At 43.9% G+C, this 10341-nt stretch overlaps 1 protein-coding gene across 1 annotated transcript in view; it reads left to right on the top strand.

The window, feature by feature from the left end:
- The window catches only part of LOC111955699 (protein tyrosine phosphatase type IVA 3), a 30530-nt gene extending 22678 nt beyond the window's left edge, over positions 1–7852 (top strand). The window contains 3 exon segments of the mRNA XM_070436481.1: positions 4090–4220; positions 6948–7022; positions 7292–7852. Of these exon segments, the coding sequence (XP_070292582.1) occupies positions 4090–4220; positions 6948–7022; positions 7292–7409 (324 nt within the window). The 3' untranslated portion in view covers positions 7410–7852.
- The last annotated feature ends 2489 nt before the right edge of the window (positions 7853–10341 follow it).

Consider the following 10341-nt stretch of genomic DNA (forward strand, 5'->3'; position numbering starts at 1 on the left):
ATACGATACCTTTGTACCCGTTTCTCTAGCATCTTCACAAGGTCCTTTGCTGTTGTTCTGGGATTGATTTGCACTTTTCGCAGCAAAGTACATTCATCTCTAGGAGACAGAACCTTCTCCTTCTGAGCGCGTATGACGGCTGCATGGTTCCATGGTTGTTATACTTGCATACTATTGTTTGTACAGATAAACGTGTACCTTGCGTTTGAAATTGCTTCCATGGATGAACCAGACTTGTAGAGATCTACAATTTTTTTTCTGAGGTTTTGCTTATTTCTATTGATTTTTCTCATGATGTCAAGCAAGAGCACTGAGTTTGAAGGTAGCCATGAAATACATCACAAGTATACCTCCAATTACTCAAATTAGTAAATTAGCCTATCAGAAGATATTAAAGCCATGACATCATTTTCTGCAATTTCCCAAGCTGTTAATTCTTATGGCTGCATCTCGCTACCGATCGATATGACGCAGCCAGATAAAGTGCAGGGCGCCAAATTCAAAAAACAGAAATCTCATAATTAAAATTCCTCAAACATATATGTGTCTTATATCATTTTAAAGTATTCTTGTTGTTAATCCACCAAAGTGTCCGATTTCAAATATGCTTTTCAGCGAAAGCACTACAAACATGTTTAGGTCCCCATCAAACCACAATAAGCACAGACATTTTTCCAGCGAAAGATAGCAGTCAGAAAAAGCAGAAATAGAGATAAAATTAATCACTAACCTTTGATTATCTTCATCAGATGACACTCATATGACTTCATGTTACACAATACATGCATGTTTTGTTTGATAAAGTTCATATTTATATAAAAAAATCTGAGTTTACATTGGCGCGTTAGATTCACTAGTTGCAAAAACATCAAGTGATTTTGCATAGCCACATCGTTTCAACAGAAATACTCATCATAAATGTAGATGATAATACAAGTTATACACATGGAATTATAGATATACCTCTCCTTAATGCAACCGCTGTGTCAGATTTCAAAAAAACTTTTCGGAAAAAGCAAATCATGCAATAATCTGAGACGGAGCTCAGAACAATAGCCAAATTAGCCGCCATGTTGGGGTCAACAGAAACCAGAAAATACATGATAAATGTTTCCTTACCTTTGATGAACTTCATCAGAATGCAGTCCTAGGAATCCCAGGTCCACAATAAATGCTTGATTTGTTCGATTATGTCCAATTAGCTACTTTGGTTCGCGCCTTCGGTAAACAATTCCAAAGTCAGAAAGCGCCTCCACTATAACGTGACGAAATGTCCAAAAGTTCCGTTACAGTCAGTAGAAACATGTCAAACGATGTACTGAATCAATCTTTAGAATGTTGTTAACATACATCTTGAATAARGTTCCAACCGGAGAATTAGATTGACTTCAGAAGAGCGGTGGAACGGACGTCCTCCTCATGTGAAGGCGCATGGTGAATGCGRGATCAGCCCGTGGAAGTGATTACTCATTCCTGTCTCCTTCGGCCCCCCTTCACATTGGAGTCATCAGACAAAGTTCTGTTGACTATTGACATCTAGTGGAAGCTGTAGGAAGTCTAAACTCATCTATATCTCGCTGTCATTTCAATTGAGAGCATGGTTGAAAATCTGACACTTCAGAAACAATTCAAACAGGAAGTGGAACTTCTCAGGTTTTTGCCTGCCATATGAGTTCTGTTATACTCACAGACATAATTCAATCAGTTTTAGAAACTTCAGAGTGATTTCTATCCAATATGAATAATAATATGCTTATATTAGCAACTGGGACTAAGGAGCAGGCCGTTTAATATGGGCACCTCTGTGCACCTTTCATCCAAGCTACTCAATACTGCCCCTGCAGCCATAAGAAGTTAAAGGCACAGTCAACTTAGTGTATGTAAACTTCTGACCCACTGGAATTGTGATACAGTGAAATAATCTGTCTAAACAATTGTTGGAAAAATTACTTGTGTCATACACAAAGTAGATGTCCTAACCGACTTGCCAAAACTATAGTTTGTTGACAAGAAATTTGTGGAGTGGTTGAAAATGACTTTTAATGACTCCAACCTAAGTGTATGTAAACTTCCGACTTCAACTGTACCTGATTTACATAAGTATTCAGACCTTCTTTTGCTATGAGATTCGAAATTGAGCTCAGGTGCATCCTGTTTAAATTGATCATCCTTGATGTTTCTACTACTTGATTGGAGTCCACCTGTGATAKATTTAATTGATTGGACATGATTTGGAAAGGCAAACAACTGTCCAAATAAAGTCCCACAGTTGACAGTGCACGTCAGAGCAAAAACCAAGCCATGAGGTCGAAGGAATTGTCCGTAGAGCTCCGAGACAGGATTGTGGCGAGGCACAGATCTGGGGAAAGGTACCAAAACATTTCAGCAGCATTGAATGTCCCCAAGGACACAGTGGCTTCCATCATTCTTAAATGGAAGAAGTTTGGAACCACCAAGACTCTCTTCCTAGAGCTGGCCGCCTGGCCAAACTCAGCAATCGGGGGAGAAGGGTCAGGGAGGTGACCAAGAACCCGATGGTCACTCTGACAGAGCTCCAGAGTTCCTCCGTGGAGATGGGAGAACCTTCCAGAAGGACAAACAATCTCTGCAGCATTCCACCAATCAGGCCTTTATGGTAGAGTGGTCAAACGGAAGCCACTACTCCGTAAAAAGCACATGACAGCCCGTCTGGAGTTTGCCAAAAGGCAACTAAAGACTTCCAGACCATGAGAAACAAGATTGAACTCTTGGGCCTGAATGCCAGCATCACGTCTGGAGGAAACATGGCACCATCCCTGCGGTGAAGCATGGTGGTGGCAGCATCATGCTGTGGGTATGTTTTTCAGCAGGGGTGTTGTGTTTTTAAAAATTCATCCATTTTAGAATAAGGCTGTAACGTAACAATGTGGAAAATGTGAAGTGGTCTGAATACTTTCCGATTGCACTGTGTGTATATATAGTGTATCTTGCTGCGATTTGTAAGCACAGATCTAAAATGCTTCTTATTGTAATTTCTGCTCGGCATCAGACTAATTCTGTTCAGATGAGCAGACAGCGCTCTAACTGATTTGTACTGTAGCTACTGTTCTCCGGTGCTTTTCTCTTTGTAGCCAGCCTATTTCTCAGGTAAAATGCAAGATTAACTTTAAGCAAAAAAWTTGAAATATAGCTGGCTATATTATTTTTATGATAGGCCTACACATTAGAAATATGATGGACATGCATAGTGTTAGCTTTTTCATTGTAAGCTCATTTACTTGTGGCTGCCAGCCAAATAGCATTGCACTTCTGTTGTCATCTGATGAAAATGAATCTATTTTCTGCTGAATGTGTTGCATTAATGTATTTTCTGTGAAGGAAAACTATAGTTGCACGTCCCTGATCACTCTGTTGAAGCAAAAAAACACGACACCTGTCAATACACAGCCGGACTCACCTGCTCCCGCTTTCACCCGTTGTGCTATTTACAAACAAACACGTGACTGGATAACCTGTTCTGGGGAACTAAGTAAGCTTCATACTGTAAAATAATGTGACAGGTGAAATGAAGAACACAATCTGCTTTATCTCCTAATCTATTACACAAGTTAACTGCAGATATTTACTTTAAAGAATTGCTACAAATATTAAAATGTATTGAAAAACTTCAAATAAATAGTTTCAATGGTATTGAAAAACCATCCCAAATACCCTGGTATACGGTATACGGCCCAATCCTAGTGTGCTTGGCATTGCAGTGGCATGCAAACCAATGTTTTCACCACTGTGGTCAGCTGAACTTTCATTTTAAACAACTTTGTGAAGCTTAGAAAATGACAYTAGAGAACACTTCCAGTACAGTCAACACAACATTCCAAAGTGCTATGCATGAGATTCCAAACCATACTATTTCCCAGGAGCATCGTGTCATTAATGCTCGAACACATCGCACCAAAAGTAGATCTAGTGTTAATCTGCRGATCGTTTTCACAAGATTCTACATGTAAAATCGGTGCGCTAATTATGTTCAGAGGTGCTAAGTACTCTCAGCCAGCAAATGCGATTGGTGTGTCTGAGCCCTAAGGCCTCAGTCTCTCTCTCTCTCCCCAGGACTGGCAGTTTGACGACGGCGCGCCCCCTCCCTCTAAGGTGGTGGAGGACTGGCTGAGTCTGCTAAGGTCCCGTTTCCTAGAGGATCCAGGCTGCTGCGTAGCCGTGCACTGTGTGGCTGGACTGGGCAGGTGAGGGGACCAGCTCAGTTGGTAGAGCATGGTGCTCATAACACCATGATAGTGGGTTTGATTCCCGGGACCACCTATATTTAAAATGTATGCACACATGACTGTAAGTCACTTTGGGTATATGCATCTGCTAAATGGCTATTATTATTATTATTATTATTATTATTATTGATACTCTGTATTAGGGGACCAGTAGGATGCTCTGTAGTGAATGGACAACAGTGTTTGAGTATTCATGCATATCATTGCCTATAATCAGATCAAGGGGACATTTTTGATTTAAGGTTAACAAGGTATCACAGGGAACCGGATCCAAAGAGGTTGTGTTGACTGCCATTGAGCTTTGCACAGTGCTTACCAAGTTTATCTGCCAGTCAGTTGGTTAAACCTGGGTCAAGGGAGGCTCATTCTCACTGTGCCCACACCTCTCCAGGTTCAAGGATAGGATAGGCACCTCTGGTTGCGTCCCAAGTGGCACCATTCCCTGTACACTATATATGGTGCCGTTTGGGACATACCCATTGTTAATCTCTAGGGAAAGGAACAGGGGCCTTCTGAGTAAGACAGATCATGGCGGCGAGTATCCTTCTAGCTCAGCGCTTCAGCGTGAGTTTTCCCAGTACCCACTCTTCCTGTACACAGCCACAATGAGGTAGCCTGGTCCCAGATCTGTGTGTGCTGGTGTGACAATAACCAAAGGAGTTGGCAAGAAATCACAAAAAGATATGGGACCAGGCTAATGCATAGCTGCCCACCCCATCAAACTGAACAACCTCTTCTAGACCTGTCTGTAGACTCAGACCCCCTCCCTGTCTCCCCTTCTCTCTGAGGGCTAGCTAGCTAGCCTAGCACTGGGCCAAAGTCAACACAAACAGTCCCCTTGGTGCTCCCGTGCTGCAGCAATTCAGTAATCCCACAGTATTATTAGAGGCACCGGGGGGTGAAGTCTGAAGACGAAACAGGAAGGAGGCATTTGTTTTTGCGGTCCCCTCTTCACTGTACGTACGCTGGGCTCTTTCCATGACCTTTTAGCTGGGATCAGGCCCGGCCCCAGTCGGAGCGGAGCGGGGGCCAATACCCTATAATTGAATCTGCTGTTCCATCCCATTCCATCGAGTGTTTATATCAGGCCCCAGCCCAGCAACCCAGTAACTAGAGATGACCCTGGATCCACCCCTCTGTCTGCAGCAGGGATAGGCTAACTTTCCCTCCTGTCGTTTTGAAGCTGTGAAGGGAGAAAGTGAGCCATTCTAGCTAGCAATCGCCCCACTGGGACAGTTGGTGTCCCGCCCCACTGGGACAGTTGGTGTCCCTCCCCACTGGGACAGTTGGTGTCCCTCCCCACTGGGACAGTTGGTGTCCCTCCCCACTGGGACAGTTGGTGTCCCTCCCCACTGGGACATGTTTTTGAACAATAGGACAGTATTATACTGATCAGACTTTGTAACACAGTGTGGCTGCTGCTCTTCTTCTTATTAGAGAGTGTGGTGCGCACACACACACACAAACAAACAGTCCAACAGAACGTAGTAGGGGTAGAGTCATAAACCGAGTGACATGGTGGGAGGGGGCCCCCGCCCCTGGCAGTCTAGTTTGGGGGCAGTGAAACCCTGGCAGTCTGGGTTTGGGGGCAGTATAACCCTGGCAGTCTGGTTTGGTGGCAGTATAACCCCATCTCTGACGCACGTCTCCCTTCTCCCCAAGGAGCTAGCCTAAGCTTTTGAAAGGGTGCCAATGTTTTCTTGGCCCAACTTATTTATTTTCATACGTTTCAAATGGGAAAGACTGTTTCAGCACCCTTTTTCTCTGAGCGAAGGCTCACTGAGGGGTTTGCAGGCTTAAGTTTAGGTTAAGTGTTTTGGATTTGTGTGTCTAACAGTTAAAAACCTTAATGGCCCATGATTGATTTGTTTTGACACGTTCACAGAATATTGTATTCCTGGTTATTCTGAGAATTGCCATGTTTTTTTTGGCGACTTACACATCTTTATCCCCGCTCCTCATTAAAAAGACCCAAAACTCTGAGGTTATGGCGGAACGAGCCCCCTTCCCTTAACCCTATTAGTAAGCAGTGTTGAGCTAAAGCTTTTGTGGATTAAACAGGTTAGTGTAAGTTTGTCTGGCTGAAAGCACATAGCTCTGTCTGTGCCTTGTAAGGGATGCTCTGTTTGAGAAGGTTGTGTATGGGAGTGCACACACACACAGCCATTGTCTCACACTTTGCCTTTTTATGTCCCACACACTCTGGGGCGAAGTTTTCATCTGGGTACAGATCTAGCTTCTCCTTCCCCAATCCTAACCATAACCATTAGTGGTGGAAATGCTGAACTGATCCCAGATCAGCATCTAGGAGCAACTTCACCCTCCATGTCCCAAGCTTTCACTGTTTCAGTAAAGGGCACCACTCACCAGCTGTACTCTGGCCCTCGTATTCTGGAGGAGTCACTGTCCTATCCAGCCACAGGTTATTCTGTTCTGTACAGTAAGGTATAGCAGTGTGTCCCCTACCATTTGTTGGCCTTAGCCCCCTATCTATCCCCTTCTCTATTGTACCCTGCCTAAAATCATATTGGTTTCAATAGATCATTTTGGTGCCGGAGGGCCTGAATGAAGCTTTGGGACCATTTGCATCCCATCTGGAAAGGAATCTAAAAAAGTCATCTTTCTATATCAGTTAGTGAAGTGATTGTTTCTGACTGGCCTGCTGTGGATGTTCTGTCTTGGCAGAGCCCCGGTGCTGGTGGCGTTGGCTCTGATCGAGAGTGGTATGAAGTATGAGGACGCCATCCAGTTCATCAGACAGTGAGTATCCCTCCTCTCTTTCCGTTCTTCTCTTCTGGATTCTGCCAAACTCTCTTGATCTACTGCGGTCATGTTATGAAACTTGTTGCTCTTGCGTTCATTGTCATGGCTGTCAGACACACCTTTTTTGACTGATTTAAATGCATCTGTCTGTTTTGAACAAGTGGCCCTATTATTAGAGGATATGAACCTCTTCAGATGAGGTCTGTTGAGCTCAGTTCTCTTACTGTAGTTCGTTCTTCAATATCCATGTTTTTTTTGTTTTCCAGGAAGCGCCGAGGGGCGATCAACAGCAAGCAGCTGACCTACCTGGAGAAGTACCGACCCAAACAGAGACTGCGCTACAAAGACCCACACATCTTCAAGAACAAGTGCTGCATCATGTGACCCCCCCCACCCCTCTCCTGCTCAGCCAATCAACTGCCTGCCACCGACTGATCTGACCCGAATGGATACTGACGACGACGGACGAGTCCACAGCCAATGCACTTTGTGACTGAACTTTTGAGAACTATTGGATTTATAAATCATGAARTGAGCAGCTCCACCAAAGGAAGGGTGTGATGTCTCCCTGGTGCCTAATGACAGTGCTTACTGGGGGGGGGGGGGGGGGGGTGGATGGATCCAGCCAAGACCTCCTTGAATCTGACTTTTTATCCAAGAGCCAGGTGAAGGTAGCTTGGAATGGATGGTGGACGTCGCCACATTGAACTCCATCATAACCATTGGGTGGTGCCTCGCCGCAAATGACTTGACTTGGTAATTGTACCTCCAACACCCCTTACTACCAAACGGTGGTAGCGCCTCAACTCATGGTCTGAAAGACAGACAGCTTTAGCTGTATGAATATAAAACCAATGTGAATCATGGGGGGAAAAAAGAAAAAAAAATTGTGCCTGGTTGCCCTTTTTCGCCCTGCCTAGAGTAGGTACTGGGCTGTTCTGTTCACTCCTTGTTCCAATGACCTGATGTTTACTGTAATATATTTTTGTCATGATGCCCCTTTTCTAGCTTGAATATTCAGTGGGCTTGCAGATGAGAACAGAGGGGTTGGGATGGTTACAGGAAAAGGGTGGGGTGCACTTGGATGATAACCAACAGGTTTATTTGTACTGTACCTCAATTTTGTAACTGATGTTAACCTAGGTAGGACGGTTATTCACTTACACTGGCTCACGTGTGTATGGGAGGAAGTAGGGTTAAATTGCCCCTAGACTCTGATCTTMGGTCAGTTTTGCAGTTTCCCCACTAATGTTTAAGGTTAGGATTTGGGGAGGGTAAGCTGATACTAGATCTGTACCTAAGGGACATAGTAGAGCACTTTGTGGCGCTAAGTCTATGGTCATATCCTGTACTGAATACGTGTTCCTCTCTCTACCATACTTTGTTACACGGCAGCTGTGCGTTGAGTCTACTCGCAGGGAGTTAAAAGCTGTTGCTGAATTCAAGGGTCACGTCGAAGCACTTTGATTTGGTTTACCCCACCCGCCCCCATTGGCATAGTTGGTTAGGCCAACCAGAATGAATGCACGTTCTGTGTTGTTTTCTAGCCCAGTTTCTCTATCAGGTCAACTCTTGTACAGGTGTAGTCAGTTTACACCTCACCAGACACACAGCCTTGTCTCTGTTCTCCGCATTGTAGTCGCCTTCTGTCTGCCTTTTGAAGAAACCACCTTCAGCTGTATAGAAATAAAGTGTTTCAGTCATGGAACTGCTCATTCCTGGTGCTGTCTGGTGTGATGAGCTGAGTGGGAGTAGTGTGAGACATTGGATTATGTAAGAGGAGCGTGAAAATTTGACGCAGCAGTAGCAGTCATCCACTTTGTTTTGATTGACTCACTACTTTAATTACTCCAAGAAATGCTTCCACCTGCTGGACGTAATGAGTAACTACAGGGTGTGGATTTAACTTCGATGGACTCGATCCAAAATATGGTATAATTAGCTGTATTAATAATAAACAATTTTATCAGAGTATGACAAAGTAAAAATACCTGTTTTGCCAAGTAGATGGTGCCTTTGAGTTATGGGTTGACCTCAAGACTTAAAGGGGGATTGACCTGAGGAAAGGGCTTTCAAGAGCCCTGTTTATACCTGGTGTTAACATGTCCCCTGAAGGTTGGCCACATGTTTAGGTGTAGACGAGTAAAATAACTGATTGGATGAAAGAATCCCTTTCTCAAATTTGGTAGTCTCTACTGTGTGTAGGGGCCCACACTCATATTCCATTCTTCCACTTCAGCAGGACCAGGGCCCTGTTTCCCTTCCCCAGATGGGAGAGAATCCAAACGGTTTGGTTTCGATTCCCAGGCTGTATCCCAAATGGCACCCTGTCGAAAGTAGGACACTATATAGGGAATAGGGTGCTATTTAGAACAGACCCAGTGYGATCTGTGAGTGTTCTCATCCAGTAAAGGAGATCTGTATCAGAAGACTTACTTACAACAATATCCTCCTTGTGACTCCCATCACTGCATGGAAATCCCTGCTGAACGCCCCCCCAACTGTAACGCCATGTCTAGACTTGACAGTTTATGGAAATCCGAACACGTCATGCATCTACACCTATATTTAAATGCGTCTAGATGCCCTTTTCCCACGCTGTAAGCTAAATCTGACAACTCAACGCTAACCGCTAAACAAAAACAGTTTTTCTAAATAAGCTTGCTGGCTAGCATTTATGAAGCCACAAAACACATTCCTCAAAAGCTAGGCATGAAAAAAGGTCCCTCTTGCTCCGACAACACACCTTTACTGCAGACTTGTGGGCGGAGTATTGATGTTGCCACTATGTGGTTTCAGTAACCTGATCGCAGACAGGAGAAATCAGCAATGTGTCCCTGACCACCACCTGAAGTGTTCAGCCAGCTCTGAACACAATCCAACTTTTGTGCATCTAGACATGTCTTTTCAATGTGATTTATTCTTATTCAAGTGTGCCAGGGCTTTTCCACTTAAAGCTGCAATATGTCACTTTTTGGGCTACCCGACCAAATTCATATAGAAATGTGAATTATAGATCTGTTTCTATGCTTCCTGTTAAGTGGCATTTTTGCTTTGTACACCAGGTTCAAAACAGCTGAAAATATTTCACAGCGGTTGAGATGGGACAATTATTCTCTACACTATACTTGTTTTATCGCAACCAGTTAATGGCTGAGCGATTTCTGCATAGTGCATAACCAAATCTACTGGGCCTGCTGGGTAATGATTCAGTAGGGTACACCAAAGCACAAGGTTTTGCTAAAAAAAACTAAAATCGTATTGGATAAGTTCAGGTTGTAGCTCCCAGTAAAAAATAAATCCCTTAATTTCCCCG

Source organism: Salvelinus sp. IW2-2015, linkage group LG31, assembly GCF_002910315.2.
Source record: "Salvelinus sp. IW2-2015 linkage group LG31, ASM291031v2, whole genome shotgun sequence".
NCBI lineage: Eukaryota > Metazoa > Chordata > Actinopteri > Salmoniformes > Salmonidae > Salvelinus > Salvelinus sp. IW2-2015.